Below are 23,380 nucleotides of genomic sequence, written 5' to 3'. Positions count from 1 at the left end.
TTTTAAATTTGGTTTTACAGCTTAATTTAAAGTTTTATATTTGAAAAGTTTCAGAATTTTAGGTAGACCCATTGAAATCCTTAAACAGGTGCAAGGATTGAATTAATGATATTACCTTGCTACCCTATTTGAAAAAAAAAACACCAAAAAAAATTTCACTGAGTTTGATAAGCACTGTTTAGAATTGCTCAGAAAATGTTGTAAATGACTTGCATACATTATTGGTATATATATATTGGCTATCATTTTTTAAGGTTTTTACAAAACTGTTTTCTGTAAAAACATCATGTATCTTGCAATGAATGGCAAGATCAAATTGGTTCCTAAAAATGCAATATTTACTGAATGAAATCATATGTACTATTTATATTTCCAGCATTTGAAACAAGAAGGAAGCCAGTAGCTCACCAGTTTGTAGAAAACTGTACCAGAGCCAATGGTGTGTCAAGGGAAGTAACTCAATCACAGCAATATTACAACCAAGTTGACAGTAAAGACGAGCTTAGAAAATTGGTGAGACATATTTTAATTTAATATTCTAAAAATCTTTTTATTTTATAAATATGAGCTGTTGTCTCAACCCCCATCCAATACACACATTAAGTATATACTGATCATGGTGTCTGTCTGTCCATACATTTTTTGTTCCAGTTTTCTCTGCAACTACTTGTCGCAGCTGCTTGAAATTATGACTGAAGCATTATATTAGTATGTTGTATCATAGGATTTGATTTCAGACTGTAAAGACATCAACTTCCTGTCTGACGCTTTTGTTTATGTTTTGACCATATTTTTACTGGGTGGGGAGAAATGGAGATATCCTTTCATGAGTGTTTTTCTAGTTTTAAACTAAACTGATTGCTTTTGTTTAAGCTCTTGGTTGAATGCTTCCATATTTTTTACCTCAAGTCTTTCATTATTTAATATCATATTTGACATCTGATGGGTACCAACTACTTGGCTGTCACAAATCGATGTCCTGAGGGCAAGCCTAATTGAAATTTTGATTTGTTAATTAAACATCTGTGTGATGCCATGTACCAAAACATCTTGAATTGCAAAATAAACATCTATTTGAACAATTTTATTATGATATAAGGTACAAATTCTGATGATTCTTTTCATTTGAAATTTAAAGGAAAGCATTTTGAATTAAAATAAAACTTTCTTGATAATCCACAGGAAGAGACGTGACTAGATTTAATTATTACGACTTATTTGTCGGATGAGTCCTTACGAACTTGTTAATGATTTTTGCTACTAAGTACCTGACATTGTGTTTCTTGAGTTGACAAGCGCAAACAAAAATATTAGAATGTGAATTACAAGATTGATGAATGCTCCTGTTGAACTTGTTAATATAATGTTAAAATTCTTTTATAACTCTTTACTACAATACAGTATGTGATTGATCATGTAGTTTACCTAAATTTGGCAAAGAAATGGATAGTAGTGTGAAATTTAAAATGGGAAGTGAAAAAGGTGCTAAGCCAAAAAAAGTTACTCACCTTATCTTTATCTTGATATTTAATATATTTATATCTTAAGGTTTATGTAATTGTCAGGGTAGTATGGGGATAGCTCCATTTCATAGGTGCTACAGAAAATTGATTCCTTAAACAGGACCATTGTACAAAAATATCACCACTGATTATAAAACTATATCTATTTTTAGTCAAAAAGAGACATAGAGATTAATAGTTTTTCATGTCAAAAAAGCAAAATAAATCAACATTTTAATTCCATTATGTAGTCAAGTATTGTACAAAAAGTAAACAAATTTGATGATTTCATTTGTGTTATAAGTTGGACAACTACCAAAGTGATAACATCAAAAGTTTCAGACATTTATTATAAGGCACGATAGAAGTCTAGATCTACTATTCAGAGTAAAACATTACCAAATATATGAATGAATTAATGTCATGTTTGTTTCTGTTTTCTTCAACCAGTCTGTATTAAAAATGGTCCAACTGAACTTAGGGTTTAACATTCATTATTGGAATCTTTTAAACTGGTACAAAAATACAACTTTTGTTATTCAAACTGAAAGTTAGCATGACTTTATAGAAGTTGTTTATACAGCCTTCCACTGAGTGCCAAATATTATTTTCAGTAATAGTATGTATTTTTACACCATCTAGGAGGTCTTAGCCACTTCATATCACCTTAACATATATATTTTGTACCAATAAAACAATGAGGTGTCAAAAGACAGGTAGCATTACTTCAAATGTTTGTATTCTGATATATTTTTGTATGTTTTCTACTCCTCTCGGCTTATAAGTTTGGTTGTGGTATTTCAAATGTCAATATGGTTTTAAATATTTATTCAGTAATTTCTTTCAAGTGCATGTATTTGTTTTTGTGGAAAAACAGGGTAGATTTCTTGAGCTTTTGATTTTCATGGACTTAGTTTTAATTTTGATAAATCAATGGTTTTTTAAGTCTCTTGATTATGAGGCAAAATGAAATCTTAAAATTTTGCAAACTGTCAGCTACTGTAAACTCAATCCAAATCTCATAAGAGTTATTGTTCTTGAAAGGCCAAAATCAGCCATTGTTAGTAATACATATATAATTCACATCAGACCACAAGTTGCCATTACTTGTGTCAAATCCTTTTTTTTTGATAATGCACCAATAAAATATGTACTGTTTTAAACAACAGACGTATACAAAATAAAAAATCTTAGCTGTCTTTTCTTTTGAAAGGAGCTACCCCTTGACCCTTGGTCCATGTATTATGTTGTGATTTTCAAAAACTATACTAAGACATAAGGAAGTAAAATAAAAGATGCATTCAGAAGATACATGTATCAGAAACAATGGTGTTAGCTAACATTAAGTTATATTTTTTCATTAAGCAATACGTTGATTCCTGGGGCTTTTGACTGTGACATTTAAAGTTAGATGGTATGTACAGCAGTCAAACGTCGTCAAATTGTCTTCATATGAAAAAGGACCAACGCAGATTAGCGGGGAATACCTCCATTTAAAGATTAATCATATCTATAAATAATGGATTCAGATTGTTAAGAATAACAGATTAGTATCTTTTTAAACTGTATAGATGATGGCTTACATAAGGATATTATAGAAGAATTTTAAAACTTTGATTACGTAATTAATAGAAAGAGAGGCATATATTTATAATAGACAAAGAATTAAATATAAAAATAAAGATGGAACTGTCTTAACCTTCTTAAACCAGGGTGCAAAGGGGTCATATAGTATTACAGAATATAATCAGCTGGGTATAATATGATTATGCATAATAATAAATCCGCTCAATTTTTTTTCTTTTTATTGATACAATTTAAAAATTGTCTATGGACTTAATTTTTGTCGCAGACGTAATCCCAAATTGATTACAGTCTGTCAGTGGAAGGATATTGAGAAAACAGAGGCATTTTATTCAATGGAACGATAAAACAGGGTGTTTACTTTTCTGTAGAAATTCCATTCAAGTATTGGTCGAGCTATATAAACTCTATCTGTAATTTGTCAATACATTCTTACCTATTTGTTACAAACATGGATAATACTGATCGTGTCAGAGACAGAATGAAAACATGGATAATACTGATTGTGTCAGAGAAAGAATGAAAACGTGGTTGTGCCGAAAATAATTCTGATTTCATTCCGGGACTTAGTTATGTTTGTTGGTGTAGGCTGATTAAGGTATTTTCTTGTTTGGTACAATTCAATCTTGATATGGAAATTCTTCTGTGAAAATGACATAGCAAATTCATAGGAGTACTATGGATGTGATATTAAAATGACAATATTACATGTTGGAGAATTAAAAGCCTGTGTGAGATCAGACAGCAATTCAAATAACCTTGTATTAGAAATATAAATGACGAATTCCATTGAATTACTTTTAATTCGTCTATTTACACAAAGTTTAAATCCAAAGAAGTAAATATTTTGAGTGGGGGCAAAAATCATTCAACTTTTAATTTTTCCCTAGGACATGTGACCAGTTAAGTAAAAGAGGAATTACAGTGACATAAAAGACTGGCGTTATGGATAGTTTAATACCAGTTATTACTGAAGGTTACATATCCCTTCTATATATGTGTTGTCATTAAGTGGATTAGAGTTATGATTTAATGTTGGGAATTATACATTGGCATGTAGGTCTTTAGTCTAGGTGATGTAGTGTCAACTAACTGTACTATGTTTGTCGGTTACATACAAAGGAAATTAAGTTTGGATCTAAATTCAGAACTTCCGCTTCAGCAGCGGAAATTAAGTCTGGATATGGATGTGGAGGCAAAATCACAACTTTTGTGGTCAAGGTCACAAAACTTTATAAATACAAAGGTGAGATAGATATTAACAGGTATTATAATGATGAGTTTAGATGTATCAGGAATGATGGGAACTTTGATGGATGTATGTTTGAGTCATTAAGTTTTCTGAACTTCTTTTACTGAATTTACTTTTTTCAAAGTGATAAGCTTAAAAAAATATTTGAGAATCTTAAGCCATACTTAACAAGAATTTGAACGGTATGTATTTTGTAAGATTCACCAATCAACTCTGCACTAGAAAATAAGCACAATCATCTTGTCCCTCTTTTTAAATGTTGATTCATTTGGTCCTGTCATTTAACCTTACACCAGTCATCATGGTTTAAAGGGGAACACAATCTGAAGTTGAATGTTTGATAAAGTCCCCCCCCCCCCAAAAAAAAAAAAAAAAAAAAAACAACTGCAACCCCAGGGCCACAGTAGGGTCCTGAAAACCATTATAGACGTATGTGTTATATAGTATTTGAATTTCGATGGAAACCCCCTGTTAGTCTACCATTAAAGTACACGAGTATAGAACTATAGAATTAGGTCTTGGACCTGGATTGTAAGTTTATCTTTACCTTAGATGTATCAGATATGTGACCTGGCATTCTTCATAGTATTTAATAGATTCCAGATAAAATAGATTTAAGGTTTTAATAGATCAATATCCATCAGGTGTTAAATCTATCCTACAACTTCAATATCTGATGTAAAACACTGCCCTTTTGATTAAAATAGGGATCAATTTTCTAGACTATTTCATAGATATACCCATTATAGCCTACAGGAACAAATGGTAGAAAATCACACCATTAAAGATAAAGAATGAGAGATGGGCTTATTTGTTGTATTTCTTGTTACAATCTTTTAAAGATAAAATATTGTAGTTGTATGAGGTTGTATTCTATGTACAGCATGCATAACAGATGTAATGAACATATTAATTTTTTAATCTGAAAATTTGAAAACAAATGTTAGTATATTATAACTTTAAAATGAAGAACCACTGTTATATAGAAGGGATTCAAATAAGCAGTGGTTCAAGATCTTGGATTGTTTAAGTTTTTGTCAGAGGCCCTTTGAAATTTTAGGTACCAAGGTCAGAGACCTTCAACTATAATCAATGACACTTTATTGAGGACTTTATATTTTATTCAAGTTGATTTGAAACTTGTAATGTCCTGGACCTTCCTCTCTTGAAATTTGGACCCTTGTGATAGACCTTTTTTTTGTAAGAATAACAGTACAATTGAAATCTAGGGATAGTTATCCCTTATAGCTTAAAGTACCTTAAAGAGATGAATGGTACTCTTTGATCAAACACCATATATAACTTATGGGATACTTACATTGTAAAACAAAGAATGTGGACTTCTATATCAGCATGAGAGAAAAGGTACTGAGTCTCTTGCATACTGAGGTAGGACATTTGTGTCCATACAAATGTAAAAAAAATAATATGGTTTTCAGACCTAACTATTATGGCTAGTTCAATGATTCTGGGGTAGTGGGGAGGGGTTGGGGGTCCTATTCTGGGGTAGTGGGGAGGGGTTGGGGGGGTCCTTATTCGACTTTTAAGTTACTAGATTTCTGTAGGAATCAAGCTATCCAACTTACTATGTCATGGTATAGTGGAACTATCTTGTTTGGTTATCCTATGATAAATTCTGCCAATCTAATAATTAAATGGCATTGCTCAAAATGACATTCTTGTTCTTGTTCGGCTTTCTATCACTTATTTCTAGATAAAAACAATATTTTTTCATTATTTACAAATCTGACTGTTTTTTTGTACTTGCAGTTAACCCAGACCAACGATTATGAGGAGAAGAAACAGATACGATTAGCATTACGACAGCTGAGACAAAGAGATAGAGGTAAGCTGGATTTATTATTGTGGCTGTTTATGGATATTTTACTACAAAGTTTACTGATGTAGTTGGTATCAACATTCTTATCATTTGTACATATGTATATCAGAAAATCTTAGAAGTTTTTCTCAACATTGGAATACTTCAACAAAAATGTCACTTGGTTTTGTCATTTTTTTTCTGAAGTGCTTTGCTCATGGAAGTCTTAACATTGAAAAAATCAGTTCTTATTGAAATAGTGTCTTAGTACAAGGTTTAGCATTAACAACTTACTGGTAAATAAATTTTATTGCTTCTATAAACTTTGTTAAGATGAAAAGAAATTTGTTTTAAGAATTCTGTTTTATTTATGCACTGGATTTATCGAATTTGTTAGTATTTTGCCTGAATATTGTACATGTACTTATAGTAGAATAAGGCTGAACATACATGTATTGGATGTAAAGTATTTGCTTAGGTTTTGTAGGAAAGTACAAATTTTCCTCTTCGACTTTTCAAACTTTAAAATTTACATTATTAATACAATTAACACAAAACAGTAGATTTGGTGCTGGCAGTAAAGTTCAGAATAGAACAATTGACCTGAATTTTTGTTTACAACAAATAATCATGAGTCTATACTATGTACATGGAACAGCTTCTGATAGCATTAAACATGGATTATAATGTGTATATGGAACTATAAAGCAAATGATAGAATTATACAGAATTGTATAGGTGATTTCAGTATTATATAGAATTAGACAGTTTAAGTAGATAATACTCCTAGGTTGTCTGAACAGGACATGGAATGCCTGTGGTTTTAGACCTTACCATGTGATGTCTAGTTCATCGATTTGGGGTGCTGTAATTTGACTTGAAAGTTACAGCTAATCTCTTAAGCTGATTTGGCTGTTTCTGTCTTATGAAGAAATGTTTGTAAGCCTGTTCAGTAGATGCATGTCCATAGAAAACTAGTCTTGGTGTGTTCTGGGTGGGACTTTTTAAAATCTGGGAATACAGAATATTGATGTTCTAACTACTGTACTAAACAGGGGTTTTAATTCCAATTATATTCAATCTTTTAACATTACTTATGCAAGATATTTCTCAATATCCCAAAAAATGATAATCTTCTTATTGTTTAAAAAAAGTAAATTCACAATGATTTCTGATATTTTTTTTGAAGCCTCAGTCTTCTACTGGTTTATCATGAAGACTGCCCACATGAAATGTTTGACCAAGCAAATCACAAAAATAATGCCTGGCATGAAATTTTCATATTACAGAATGTCTCTGTGGTGCTACTCTGACCAAATAATTCTAAATCTTACAAGTTGTAATGGTTTTTCCTTAGTTGACCTTGAAAATTTTGAAGATACTATTTAAGGCACATGTTTCAAAAGACCTAGATATAAAGAGTTGACAAAAGACCCCCAGCACCAAAATCTTGAATTAAGATTTTCTCGTTAAATGGCTTTAGAGATATTTAACACAACATTAAATCTGTGAGACATTCAGCTTGGAGTTTTCTTTTTTGACTTATTACATAGATTTAATGGCTCTTTCTACATTCAAATATTTAATTAAGAAATAAAATTTGGAGATGTATACTTCCAAAGAAAGGGCATTTCTGGACCAGGGTTTAACATATTAAATCTAATTTGTTCACCAGTACTTGTTGAAATATTTGCAAAAGTTACAATTGAAATTTTTTATTGACATTAACTCTCTATATATGTATTTATGCAGATAATTGAAATCGTCTTTGCTCAATTTAAATATTGATAGAAATATGATATATTCTGTCCACGTTTGAAATACATAATCTGGTTTATACGAGTAGCCTGACCAAGATATTTATCCTTTGTGCTGATGCTTGCTATTTCAAGCTATTGAAATAGATTTGACTGTGTAGGAAATTAAATGCTTACTTGAAAAGTTTTTCTGTTATTCAATGGGATGTATGGTTTGGGAGTTCAATTTTTGTCATTCTGATAGCATGCATTGATGATATGACAAACATACCACTACATCGTAATTTATTATTGAGACATAGGTTTCTCAGTAGTTTTTCTGTGATATGGCTTTATTTCTTCCAGTATCAGCAGAAGTTCAATTAACATGAGATTTAATTAAAATAGAGAAAATGTCAGGAAAGTTAATTACCATGAGGTAACTCTACCAATAATACAATCCTCACCAAAATGGAGTTTTACTATTTTTTTTTAACTTAATATATATTTAATGGTGATGTTAGGATAATTATAATCTTACTCGTTCAAGCATGTAACCTTGAGAAGTCTTCATATGATGCCATGCAGTATGAATGCCTTTTACAGGGACGATTTTAAGCCCATCATGCGATGTAATAGTGGTTTGTTGGTTTATGAGAATTATATTTCCCAGCTTATCATTGCCATGATGAGATTGCCAAATTTGAACAATGACAGGACATTTTAACACATTATATTTGTCTGGGACACACTTTAGGTACAAGAATTCTAACCCGACAAGCGTGTCAATCAATTCATTTTTCATCAACGAAAGAAATATCATCTTATATTACAAGATCTTGCCAAAATTTTCCAATTTAATAAAATTACACAAACAATACTGTGATAGAGGGTTACAATATCATGGCAGAGTTATCCATATTAAGCTTGTCAACAATTTATAGATCAAAATGGGCTGCAAAAACAGATTAAACTCTGCTTTATTGTTCCTGTTAAGATGAAATTTGTTTACTTACGCTTCATAAGGAGTTATAAAATATCAGATTTGAAGATGTAAGTAAACAACACAGATGGGTTTTGTTTATGGGTTAGGGATATTGTATAACAATTGTTTGATCTTTTATCACTATATATTTCTTGTCTTATTATTGTGCATTTTATAAGAAGGATTTTAGCATTAAGGTAAGTAAGAATTTTGTATTAAATTTGTTTTGGATAAGTCAGATCTTTTTTCAGTTTTCTTTAAATTATTATGCTGCATCATACTAGTACCATTTTATTATGGTTAAATCTCTGTAGACTAAAGGCTTTGTAGGTTTTATTTAGATGTTTTGTTTGTTAAGGTTTAAAAAAGTATTGAAGGACTTTAATTGTTTGGTTTACACTGGTCTCTGGATATCTGGATATCTGGATATGGACTCCAGACTTCAGGTTTACACTGGTCTCTGGATATCTGGATCTGGACTCCAGATTTCAGGTTTACACTGAACTCTGGATATCTGGATATGGACTCCAGACTTCAGGTTTAGACTGATCTCTGGATTTTTGGATATGGACTCCAGACTTCAGGTTTAGACTGATCTCTGGATTTCTGAATATTCACTCCAGACTTAAGGTTTAGACTGATCTCTGGATATCTGGATATTGACTCCAGATTTCAGGTGTAGTTTAGTCTCTGGATTTCTGGATATGGATTCCAGATGTGTGGATCACTCGAGGCGTCTGTGGATTGATACATATTTTTGTATGGAAGTTTCTTGTGAATATTGTGAAACAACTTGAAATGTACCCAGAATTTACATTATTTTGTTTTGTTAACCATTTCAACATAAAAACATTTATGTTAAACCAATGTTGCATTCAATTCTTATGAGTAATATCACCATTACTCAACAGAATGTTACACAATTGTATATAAAATGCAAAATATTTGATCATTTTGTATCTATTCAATAAGGTCTATTTAACAATTTATCGTTGATCAGAGGATAGGAGCGGGTCGTCAATTAAATATCGTAGTGGGAGAACTCAGTTTCTTTTTCTTGTATTCTTTTGATATAATATCTAATTTCCTAAAATCAAAGTTGGTTGTCTGACCTGAGAATATTGATATGCTACCATTAACCTTTATCTAACATCATCTGATTTATAAAAGGAATTAATTACCTGAGAAAAGGTTTGACACTTGAATGTTCCAAAAATATAATAATATAAGAAACAAATAGTTCCACACCCTACTAAGCTATATGTTGTCAACAATTCAGAGATTTTTAAATAGAGCTGGTTTTTGACACCTGATATGTTTTAATGACTTTAGTGAATGTTTTTTAGCATGTTGCACATGTACTCAGTGAAGTCCTCCTTGTGGTTAATTTGATTAAAGTAGCATTATGTAGAGATGTCATATGCACTTGTCACATGGTATGGGTTGCCAAATAAGATAAGTTTGATTGACAATATCTAATGATGGAGGTAAAACTCTTGTAATATAACAAAACATGAAGGACAAAAGATTCAATAACAAAATCTTTTAAAATCTTGAAACTCATCAGATTCTTCAGAAATAGTAAGGTAATGAAAACAAAAATTGTAGTAAAAAAAATGTTTACCTTGTTTTACTGCAGAATATGTTTCTGATAACAAAATATATAATTATAATCACACTCAAGGAAATTGGAATATAGAAAGTCTGACATACCTACATCTTGTTTAATAAATGTTTGTTCCCGCTATATAATAAATGTTTGTTAAGTTCACTTTGGGATTTGTCTTATCAGATATTAACTGTTGCAGCCAAAATAGAATGCTGTTTTCTTAGAAAGGTGTGTTGTGACCAAGAATTCAGACCAGATTCAAAATTACAACAGTTATTGAAAAGGTCATCTTAGGTCAAATGTCAAAGTTAATGGTCTTAATCCTAATTTGTATGGAGTGAATGCCTTATCACATTTAAATGCTAGACAGCTGATTATAGTTCCACTAATTTTCATTTGTAATGAGGGGAAAATGATATACCTAATTAACTTGTTTACAAAACACTAATTATGATATTTCGAAGATCAAAGAGAATTTTTGTTGCATATATACATATTATTATGTATTGAAATTATGATACTTGCAATAAAACCTGTCACATGACATTCATTTGGCGCATTGTAAAATATGTTTTTTTCTAGTCTGGTTTTTGAGAGGTTTGAAATAAAAACAAGACCTTCCTACTGCTTTTTAATTGGGCTGCTGTATTTCTGAAATGAAATTTAGGATTTTGTTTTACATTTATAAAATACACAAAAAATATACACATATATCAAAATTTTAATTGTGAAATTTTATGTAAAATGAAAAACATGAGTATGTATACCTGTTCAATCATAGACAAAATTTGACACTGTGACAACCCAGTCCATCTTTGACAAGACTTATCCATGTTTTACAATACACCTATTGGTTGACATTCAGGTAATGCTAATGATAATGTGTAATTTATATAACATCACATGTAATGACAATTTAATTCAAATTCATAAAAAAAAATGTTTATATTTTTCTCTTGCGGACACATCTGTCGGCAATCGTGTATTGTGATAAAGATTTGAATACTAGGATCAATAAGCTGATCGCTACTATAATTTGCTCAGCTGGTGCAGGCTAGAGAACTTAAATGTTGCTTGTGGACTTACCCTTATTAGGTTTTGTGAAATTTAAGGGATGAACTAAATTCTGCATATGGCAATAAGTTAAATAATTTGTTTGTATGGAAATATTCAAACCCTCAAGTTGGAGTAATATGAAAAATTAACTAAAAAGTATGTGATGATATTAAAGTTTTGCCTATGCAAGCACAATTTATCTAGCTTGTTATGTGATGCATTCTTTCAACTGGATTGTTTCCTTCATGATTATTATATATTTTGAATGAATTTAGTACTTGATGAAGGGATTATTACAGTTTTAAGAACAGTATGGAAAGATTTGTGAGCCATGCTGAGATATATCTTACTCAGGCGGTCAGTGAGTAGATTACATGAGTATATAGAGTGTGCAGTAAGAGTAAAGACATCAGAGAACTACATATTATTTTGTTCTAGTTGTATTTTTATAATTCTTCCAAACTTGATTAGTTTATGCTGATTTTTATTACTCATATAGGCATTTATCTCCAAGGTCTGATGAACTTCTTATCATCTGTTTTTGTCACCAGTCAATTAAAACTCAATTAGTTCACTACCCAACAATGTAGTTGTTTTTTTTAACTCAATGATAGTTTTATCATGAATGTTATTTCTTCTAATGCTATCAGGATTTTCATCTCATTGTTAGTGTGAATAGTTTGAACATTAAAATGTATCAATGCTCAATTATCTTTTATGCATTTTGGAGTAAAGCAAGTTCTGGTCCAAGGACATATCAATTTCTTTATAGATTTTAATGTAAGTTTTATTACTCTACAAATCAGCCAAAACAAGACTTCTCTTGGACAGTACAGAAAACAGTTTTATTGACTAAAAGAAGGTCAATTAATACAAATCATACTATTTACCTGAATCAGGTCAATTTAACTATACAAGGATAAATCTTAGGCCTTATTTTTCTAGCAATGTGTTAAAATATCTTGGTTGTAAAAACATAAATGTGGTGATTTTCTGCTCGATTTGACAATTGCCAAGTAAAAATAAGCCATGGATAAAGCATTTATATTTACTGTATGTAGACATTAAAAGGAGGTCCCTGTGGTAGATACATTGTATAAACATATATGTTTTAACAATAGTAGAATGATATGGACCAAAATACCTTAAAATGGACAGTGTGGGTGTTCTCTTATATTGACCTGCACTAACATTGGATAATAGGATAATTAATTGGAAGGAGTGAATAACCAATTAATTATCCTATTTATTACATAGATTTCCTCTATTATTTGTTGCTATTTATAAACATAAATTTCAAGTTTTGTGAACGGCGGAGTGATTTCAAAGTTGTGACGTTAATGCCTGACTGAAGGGGTTTTTAACATCCTTGACTACTCTTTTGGGTCTCCTATGGATGGAAGCATTGATGCCTGACTGAAGGGGTTTTTAACATCCTTGACTACTCTTTTGGGTCTCCCATGGATAGAAGCATTAATGCCCGACTGAAGGGGTTTTAACATCCTTGACTACTCTTTTGGGTCTCCTATGGATGGAAGCATTGATGCCTGACTGAAGGGGTTTTTAACATCCTTGACTACTCTTTTGGGTCTCCCATGGATAGTAGCATTGTTGTTAATTCTTACCGCTATTTATAGGGTTTACTATCTGACAGGGGGGTAAGATAGTGTGAGATAGAATAAATTATTGACTTAATGTTGGTCAACATATCTTGATACATGTAATTTGTTCTTTACAGATATACAGATATAGTATACAGTAGGTTATATTCTGTAATTTGACATCCTCAACAAAATTTTGAAAATTGGTGACACAGAATTGAACATATGCATAGCATAGTGAAAGATTTGAAATATTACTATAGGATTTGAAGGTCTGTGGTAGACAATCCTTGAAATTAGGTATTTTGAAGGTGGTCCGGTAAATTTTAAAGGTCTCATACCTTCAGCCCCTAGTGATATAAAACATAGGATAGCTCTGCTGATATTTGGAGGTTTAAGTCCTTGGCTCAGTTCTTATCTTTCACAAACAGTGAAAATTAATTAGGAAGATTTATATTTTGAAGGACAGATTTCATAGGTGTAGCAAGTCCTTTTCATTTATGTATTAAGGTCATATGTCCTTTCTGAGGGTTATTTTACAGATTTAGTATAACTGAGATGATCCAGTTTCCCTCCATTATTTCAGCATCAATGAATCTCATCTCATATTTTACTGGCAGAGGCATGTTTGCTCTTTATTTATGGGGTAGAAATAGTTACTTTGTTACTGTATTGCAGATGCCATTTTAAAACACTTATATCGATATATGGAAAGTTTAAAAGGTATAATGAGTGATTGAGTAAAATATTGAGATTAGAAAGAAACATTTTAAATATTTCTTATATTGGAAAGTTTAGGGAGCAATATGTAATGAGCATTATTGAGAGTTGTTTAAGGGTAGTTCTAAAACTCATGATTGACTACATGTATGATAATTCATTTACAAGTCAAATTTTTCTTCAGACTTGGAACAAATCATATCATCAAGCAAGTATGATGACCAAGCAGAAACATGTCTGAAAGCATATTTCAAAAGGTTTTAGAAGTTACTATCCTGACATACATACACCATCTTGGATGACCAGACAAAGGACTGACAATTGACAAATCCTTTTATGCCTTACTTTATAATTTCAGACTCCTTATATTTAAGACCTGTTTGACCAATTTAAAACATATTTGCCAATTGCCATGAAATTCAGTGGAAACTGACAGAAGCTGGTGAAAGGTCATTTAAAAATGTCTGCCACCAATGAAAGATCTCTCCAATGTCAGCCACCATGAAAGATCTCTCCAATGTCAGCCACCATGAAAGATCTCTCCAATGTTTCAATTGATATAAATTTCTTAGCAGTGATCAAGTCAAATTCTGGTCTGTTTTCTTTCATCACAATGTGTCCAATGTTATGTCAATTGAGCTCAGTTGACATCAAGGTTCTGAAATTAATCTGAAATTTGTTTATTGATAAATAACTCATTTATACTATCTAATGTTGTGACTGGGTTGAATGTCTTATTTTTAATGTATCATATTGATGCATTTTCTTTAAGACGAAAGATATGTGTAATTCAGTGGCTTACCTCAGTATCAGGTATCTTAAATATTTCACCATTGTGTGGGTGAACTCTGTGTGGATATCATCTAACATGAATAGTTATGGTAGGGTTTGTTTTGTTTTTACTCCTTTGGTGTCATATTTCTTCATTTTGTTGAACTCTGACCACGATAGATCAGAAGTTGGTATGGTCTGGTTAGTATATATAGAGGTGGCATAACTGTCAACAGTTAATTTAATAGAACTTTGGATCAGTATCTTATAATATACTATTGTATCTGAATGGCCTAATTTTGATGAAGAATTGACTCTGGTAAGAAATGAATTTATTTCTGGAGAAATAGGTTTTTTATGTTGTTAGACTTTTGTCATTCTGTTTTATATATATTTTTTCTTTCCAAACACAAAAAATATCTTTTATAAGGAAACTACATAGAACGTGGTAAGTTCTGGCTCAACTTGATCATTTATAACAAGATGTTTTTATGACCTTTAACTAAAGGCTAGTAGGTTGAAGGGTAGAGGTACATGTAATTTACATAATTTTTTAATTAAATATTTGATTTCTATTGAAGATATATTGTTTTTGCTTTAAACTGTAAGGGTATATCTATCAAAAATAAATCAAAATTGAATCTGTCCTCATATTTGAAGCTGATTCAACGTATATTGTAATCTGTACTTTATTTGCAAGGATATAAGCAACATTTACAATGCAAATCCGTCAATGTGACAGATTTTACCAGTAATTACTTGTAACATTTTGAATAATACATGTTCTACCACACTCGTATCCTGTGCACCTACGCTACCTTGTTACTTTTTAAATAAACGATGATATTTAGTTTCTAACTGATGAATAGAAAGTATCAAAATGAATAATTGTAGGTTAAGATACCATGTATTAAGTAGATATGGAGTTACATAATAAATAGGTAAGCCTTGTATAGTGAACGCAAAGGCTTTGTATGAGGATCGGTAATATAGTGATGGGCTGTGGAGGAGTTTTTTTCTGTCGTCATTTAAAAAGCTCTTGTCAATCTAACTATGATCTCCTTGTTGACAAAGTAGAACTCAGCATTTTGATAATGGACAAAGGAGTTATTTGTTTGGAAATGTCAACTTCAGGACAAACCAGATTTGATCTAATTCTCTGTAATACTTGTGATACTTGCACTTAAAGTTATATAGGTTTATTATAAATGTGTTTATAATTATCTTTTTTTAGAAGTGAAATTGGGCAATACATCTTAAAACATTTTATTTTGTTAAAGCTTTATATTTAATATTACAATGTCATTACTACACATTTGAGAGTATTGCACACTAGATACTGAAAACAAGATATAACCTCTCTAGCAACATGTCATGTTTACATCCCCGCTGATAAAAACAGTTATATTGAACAGAACTATTTTATGGTATTCCATTAATTTCGATTAAGAGTTTTTTCTACGGAAATTGCATATTTCTCCATATTTAAATGCCATGCGTGAATTGTGGAAAGCAGTTTAAATGACACAGAGATTATTTGTTCTTCCCAAGTATCTGTTTGATGTGTTGACAAAAGATCGTTAAAGACTTGTTTACCTGAAATAGTTGCAGATTGCCTGTCCAACTTAGAAGACTGAACATGTGTTGGTTGTGATTGACCATACTGGATATTGTCAGACTTGATTTGTAAAATCATGCTAAATATATTGTAATGACAGTGGAATATAAGTAAATATTGGTGAATAAAAATATTCTTAATTTGTCACGAAGCATCAGTGTTACACAGGTGGATTGTCAGTTTTGAAGTGAGACACATTTTTTATAATTTTATCTCTATAAGTTTAAGTGATTGCCTTCCATGATAGAATGCAATATAAGGATCAGAATCATTGATATATTTGGGGATATGATATCACTTGACTGTTTAGGAGACATTTAATAAGTGTAGGTCACTTGAGAAAGAATCATCCAACTTGTGATTTATTCGATTTTTTTTTTAATGATGACTTTGTTCCTTGTTGTTATTTTAAGGATTTCTTATCTGTAAAGGCTTTGTCATTCGTCAAATCTGTCATTTTTTTAATACAATGGAACATAAGAAGTTCCTGATTTCAAAGTGAACGGATTAATTGAGATGTTTCTGTGGAAACCTTTTACAAAATTTCTTGTCTATGAAAATTGAAAAATATTAATCCATTATGACAGTCATGCAGTTGGTTACCTTTTGGGCTATTTACTTTGAATAGACCAGACATTTAATTTTTCTGTACTCCACAGATAAATTATGTGGAATTTAAGGATTAATGTGGATTAAGTAGCTAACCACTTGTTGTGTCAAAGTTATTAAACGTAAGTGCAAATTGTCTGGACCCGTCCAGATTACCAGCGTGACTTCAGCAAGACTCCAGCGGGACTCCTGGACCATTGTCATCATGACTGGCATAAAGAAAATTATAGATAATCATAATAACCGCAGGACATTGTAGAATTTTAAAAAATATTAAATTTGACATTCTTGTGGGATTATTATTTTTTTTTAAACTGAAAGGTGCAGATTTGATTATTTATGTGGAAATTAATTCTAGAATAGGCCAAAGCTTGAACTCAACTTTAAATAATTAAGCCATGAATTTTGTCAATAGTGCAAGGCATTGGTATACATGTACTTGAGAATGTCACTTTTTTGGAATTCTTTACGTATCATTGGAAATACATAGAAGATAGTAATTATGGTGCATAGCATAAAACTGAAATAATGACTTCCTACGTATATATAGTACTGAGAACTGATTTGGAAGGTAAGCGATAGAATATTGCTAATCTTTGTCTTTAGCTTAGCTTCATTTGTTTCAATTAATTTAGCCTTATTTGTTTGCTACATGTATCACTTACATGCAAGTAGAATAAGTTGCATTGGCAATATAATGATGTTTCAATATTTTTATATTATGCTAGCTGGAATACTATAATATTTTTGCTGATATTAAATGACCACTGAATTTGCCATCAATCTGAATAAAATGTAAACAAAACTCCATTTATGGCTATGTGGTATGTTACTTTTGTAATTGTTCTATAAAAGTGGACTACTGTTTTTACAGTTTTGATGTAACTAAAGTAATATACCCATAATGGACCAGAGAAAAATATAGATACCAATCATGATTGCCTATAAAATGTGAATTTCTGAAAAATCATTAAGTTTTGAGTAATTGAGAAGCCTATGTTTTCTGGTCAGATCATGTTTTATATGCCATCAATATTTGATATGTATTTGATTGAGAAAAATCAATATAAACCTCAATATAGCATATCAAATATAACAGAAGCTATATATGTCCCATGTTTATGATATACCCCTTTAAGAAACAGGCAGATGTAAGTTACTGATATTTTACCACACTTACTCTTGTATTAGTATTGTACACTTAGTTTGAATAAAAAATCACGTACTGATGGTTCAGTTCTATTTAGATATTTACCAGACAGGTTGATATATAACTATTAAAGTCTGTACATCCTAACCTTGACATTGTAAGGTAACCTCTGCATGACCTTTGATCAAGATCTATATAGTGCAAACAAAAGATATAAAACTTAATGAATATTTCACTTTCTGTTATAAACAAATGAACAAAAACTCATCAATTTATTAAAATGTCTAAAATGACCTTCCAATGGAGAGCACAATCATGATCACATTAGACAGGTGGTCAGTATATACACCGCATTAGACAGGTAGACTGTATATACACCACATTAGACAGGTAGACTGTATATACACTGCAGTAGACAGGTAGACTGTATATACACAGCAGTAGACAGGTAGACTGTATATACACTGCAGTAGACAGGTAGACTGTATATACACAGCATTAGACAGGTAGACTGTATATACACCGCATTAGACAGGTAGACTGTATATACACTGCAGTAGACAGGTAGACTGTATATATACTGCATTAGACAGGTGGTCAGAATATACACCACATTAGACAGGTGGTATATATATACACCACATCAGACAGATGGACTGTATATACACCGCATTAGACGGGTGGTCTGTATATACACTGCATTAGACAGATGGTCAGTATATACACCACATTAGACAGGTGGTATATATATATACACCACATCAGACAGATGGACTGTATATACACCACATAAGACGGGTGGTCTGTATATACACCGCATTAGACAGGTGGTCTATATATACAGCACATTAGACGGATGGTCTGTATATACACCACATTAGACAGGTGGTCTGTATTTACATCACATTAGACAGGTGGTTAGTACATAGTGAATTTAAAACATGTTCTTTTAAGACCAGTTATTACAGAATACAGATGCTCACTAAGACACATTTTACTGTATTGCAGAACATTAATACATGGTGACTTCCTGCCTTATACTTTTAAAGAGTTGTACACTTATTCAAATTGTAGCCCTACAATTTTCCAACTCTTTCTGTTAGTAGAGAGGACTGTATAAGATATTGGTGTAAGTTTTATGATAGTCAAGTGTCCTATGTTTACTCTGGACACAATAAAAGTTGGTCTTTAGGTTTGCCAAACAACTTCAAAGGACCACTAACGACTTTTTACCTGTCCTTACATTCAGGTGAATGTTCATAAATCATCAGAAATCACTTAAGTTTAATGTTTTGGTCAAAAGGTCGACAAAAATGATTATTTAATAAGAAATTTATTGAAAAATGTCAGAATTTTGTCTGTTGTGCAGAGAGGTTTTGTTTAGGGGGGTGTCCTTGGAAAGGCCGTAACATTGAAGTGTAAAGGTAAAAGTTAAACAAAGTTTTGTTGGTTCTGAAATTCACGTTCAAATATTCTGAAGACCTGTGCTAAATTGCCCACCTAATATATTATAGAAATGTTAAAGTAGAATATCTCGTATAAATGGATTATGTGTTAGTCAGACTCCAGAGTATCTGATTAAGCTTATTACTACAAAATTTGGTAGTATGTTATGAAGTGTACCAATTTGGGTCATACATTTCTCACATAGTTATGTGTGCTTTCAAAGTACTTTGAAATATTTTTTAAAGATAACCGTCATTGAGTTGAAAGAGAAAATATCAATTATAAGATTTTTGTTCTTGGTTGAATTGAAGATAGTCATGTGTTATATGCTTACTTTCTAAGAAGTATAGAAGAATGCAAGATCTTGGACCCTCTTAAAGTTTCCGTTTTTATATTCAATTCATTTTTTTTAAAATTAGGCAAGACATTATCAGTGTACATACCAAATCTTTTCATAAATGATTTATTCTGAGGTCAGTTTGAAGGTCATGAAAAATATGCTGATAAACGTTATGGAAATTGTTGACTTTAACATTAAACAGATACAAATTCTACATCTGTTTAAGTTTGTGTGGGCTTACATAAAAATATGTCCCTGTAAATATGAAGACAAACAAATATTGTCAAATCTTAGGTAAGGATGAGACTTAAAATACCAGCGCGATACTGACTTAAAGTGGTGCCTAAGGTACTTAGAATATCTTGGTTAAGATGAAGACCATTTCTACTTGGGAATTCTGTAAGGTCTTTAGTTCAATGACTATTGACACTTAGACTAGTCAACCCATCATTGCCCATTAGGATACTCTCTTAACTTGTCACCACCTCATTCTGAATACTATCATATTATAGTCCTACTCATGAGTCATGATATATTGGAATCACCTTGTCTGTCCGTCATTCCATTAATCATTTTCTGCATCTGAATTTCATTGACTCTCAATGGATGGATTTATTTCAAATTTGATATTGGACTTCATGTAGATTGGATATTTTTTGGTTGTGAATTTTATTGCTATCCAGTATCTAGTTCTTGTTTTGTGGGAGTTTCCGAGTTTTTTGCTATATGTAACTAGTAGGGGTATATCTAGCATGATTATGAGTGCAATTTAAACACATGGACTTTTTCCTAAATTTGATAATGGACTTAATACACACTCAATGATTTTATTGAATCAAAGAAGAGTTATATACTAGGGTGTAAAGTTTTTGTCAACTTACTATGCATAAATATCATAAGGCCATTTTATCACACAGAAAACATATCAAATGTTGAAATCTAAACCCATTGCTGTGTATGAAAACTCAAAAAAGTATATTAAAATGTATATTTCTTCCTTTTAATTAAACTGTCATGTTCAGGCTAAGTTATTACATTTTTTTTGGTCAGGGCATAGATTGCAGACATCATCACCAGATTACTTCTAAAGTTACATTCTGCCCCATATCATTTCAGAACAAGCCTTAGCATGGTAGTATTGAATTATTCATTAAACTGATTATAAAGGATGGAAAAAAATAAGATTGAATAGAAATACCCAGATATATTACACAATAAACTGGTGATGGGTTCTTTCATAAATATGAAACTTGCATGGTATCTACTGATACCACCTGTGTATGTTAGCTGACACTGAATAGTTTCAAATTAGGAAACCAGTAGGATTCCTGATATGCCCGAATCTTATGATGAATTAATAACAACTTACTGAATGTTAAGGTATCCCTATAGCATTGCCAACTAACTTCATTTTTATGCTGGTAGGTATACCTGTATATTATTATGCTAGTAGGTATACCTGTATAGTATTATGCTGGTAGGTATACCTGTATAGTATTATGATGGTAGGTATACCTGTATATTATTATGCTGGTAGGTATACCTGTACTTTATTATGCTGGTAGGTATACCTGTACAGTATTATGCTGGTAGGTATACCTGTATAGTATTATGCTGGTAGGTATACCTGTATAGTATTATGCTGGTAGGTATACCTGTACTTTATTATGCTGGTAGGTATACCTGTACAGTATTATGCTGGTAGGTATACCTGTACTTTATTATGCTGGTAGGTATACCTGTATAGTATTATGCTGGTAGGTATACCTGTATAGTATTATGCTGGTAGGTATACCTGTATAGTATTATGCTGGTAGGTATAGCTGTATAGTATTATGCTCATAGGTATATCTGTGTATTATAAGATTTTCCTTACATTTGGCTGGACAAATAAAATGACACTTACAGTACCATTATTGAATTTCTGATGTCCTTTTTGACATTGATTATAAAAAAAAGATTTTTTGTAACATTCTATTCAAATATTTACATTAAAAAAAAGGATTTAAAGTTTGAGTGCTTTACAAGACCTCTTTATGGATAACTCTACAGTTTTGTGAACTCTTCAAATTAAGTTCAGTAAAATATTTACATTTCTAATGAGATAGAATGAATCTAGATTTGACACAAGGCCTCTATTGCTGGTAGGTAACTGATGACTTTAACAAATACTTCATGGTATTCCAGACTTCAAAATGAAAGCATTAATAATATTTAGACTTTTTAATGCTTACTTAGACCTTACTTTAAGCCAGATTTCATCCATGAATTGCCCTGTATCACCATTAGGCGAGTTGCCAATAGTCTTTCAAGTTTTATGAAATTTTTTTTTTTTTTGATATTTGAAAAAAATAGGATAAATGTTATAAAGTTGACAAAGTGCAAAAAAGCAAACATTAATAGATGCATTAAAACTTGAATATTAAATAAGAAATCATTCCCCTTAATGTTCTTTGTTTTGACCACATTTTAAGGAAGGCTTGTTTTAGGTTTATGTAAGGGACCATTAAGCTTTGTACTATATTTATCATTTATTTATTTACCTTTTTACCATATAATGCCTAATACTTATAAAATACAAAGAAATATTTTTCTATAAGTACCTGTTTGTTTTCATTGTGGATTAGTGAGACACTTAAGGTACATTGTATAGAACAAGTTATTTAGTAAAGGGAGACTAATCTTCATCATAGGAGTTCTATGACATTGTAATCTTTATAAATGGCAGAGATACTTTAAGGAAGATTATTGTATAATATATAATAAATATTTACTTAGGAAGAGATATTATAACACCTATGTGTTATAATACCATACATAGAATACTGAAATGTAGATGTGCTATTTATTTTTATGAGTTACGGTTCTTTAGAAGTCACTATTTTATTTGGGGAGTAGGAAAATATGTCAATGTATTATTTCAAAGGTAGGTTCAGATTTATCTTTGAAAAAAAGAAGAATTTCTTTAAAAGATAATAAGAAAAATTCATGTTCACAAGTTATTTAGACATTTTTTTAATTACTGAGGAAAAGTGGGATGAACTTAAAAGTTTCAATAATGAAACCTTACATAAAGTATTAGTAATTTTTACCATAATTACTTCTAGCAAATTCCACAGAGTTACAATTAATAAAATTCTTTAAAATAACTGTCTTGTCGAATATGCATACTATTTAAGCAATATTGTATTTAATGCTGTAATATTTAACTAACTCTGTTGATCAGGGAGGATATGAAGATCCTCCAATACCTCCTTATACCTGTATAGATATTCTCTGACTGTTTTAAAAGCTTGGCTGCCCAACATTCATGGTTGTATGGAATTTGATGCAGTTTTATGGTAATACACATATAATGGTTTTTCAAATAAAATGCACCAAATCTTTACATCTGTAAATTGCAGCAATATTACATCAAAGTGATCTTAATGGCTTTACATTTAGTTTTACCTGCCAAGGAATTTAAATGCAATTAAAGCTGTTTGTTACCTGTAATTTCAAAGGTGAGGGCAATGATTAACTTTCTAGGGGTAAAAATAAAGTTCAGCCATGTGGAATAGAAGCATTTGTAAGTTAATGGGC

At 31.1% G+C, this 23,380-nt stretch overlaps 1 protein-coding gene across 14 annotated transcripts in view; it reads left to right on the top strand.

The window, feature by feature from the left end:
* LOC148608511 (uncharacterized) overlaps nucleotides 1–23,380 on the top strand; it is a 117,053-nt gene that overhangs the window by 37,441 nt on the left and 56,232 nt on the right. For 13 of the 14 annotated variants that reach the window (XM_088546420.1, XM_088546411.1, XM_088546424.1 and 10 more), the window contains 2 exons: nucleotides 377–513; nucleotides 6,109–6,184. In XM_088546420.1, the coding sequence (XP_088402546.1) occupies nucleotides 377–513; nucleotides 6,109–6,184 (213 nt within the window). Of the gene's footprint in view, nucleotides 1–376; nucleotides 514–3,592; nucleotides 4,333–6,108; nucleotides 6,185–23,380 lie in introns of those variants that run through there. The other variant, XM_088546423.1, reaches the window with a different exon arrangement.

Source organism: Perna viridis, chromosome 9 (genome assembly GCF_037379345.1).
Source record: "Perna viridis isolate PV_CMFRI_1.1 ecotype Kerala chromosome 9, ASM3737934v1, whole genome shotgun sequence".
NCBI lineage: Eukaryota > Metazoa > Mollusca > Bivalvia > Mytilida > Mytilidae > Perna > Perna viridis.
Note: the sequence above shows the minus strand (reverse complement) of the source record. Positions and strands in the feature narration are given on the sequence as shown.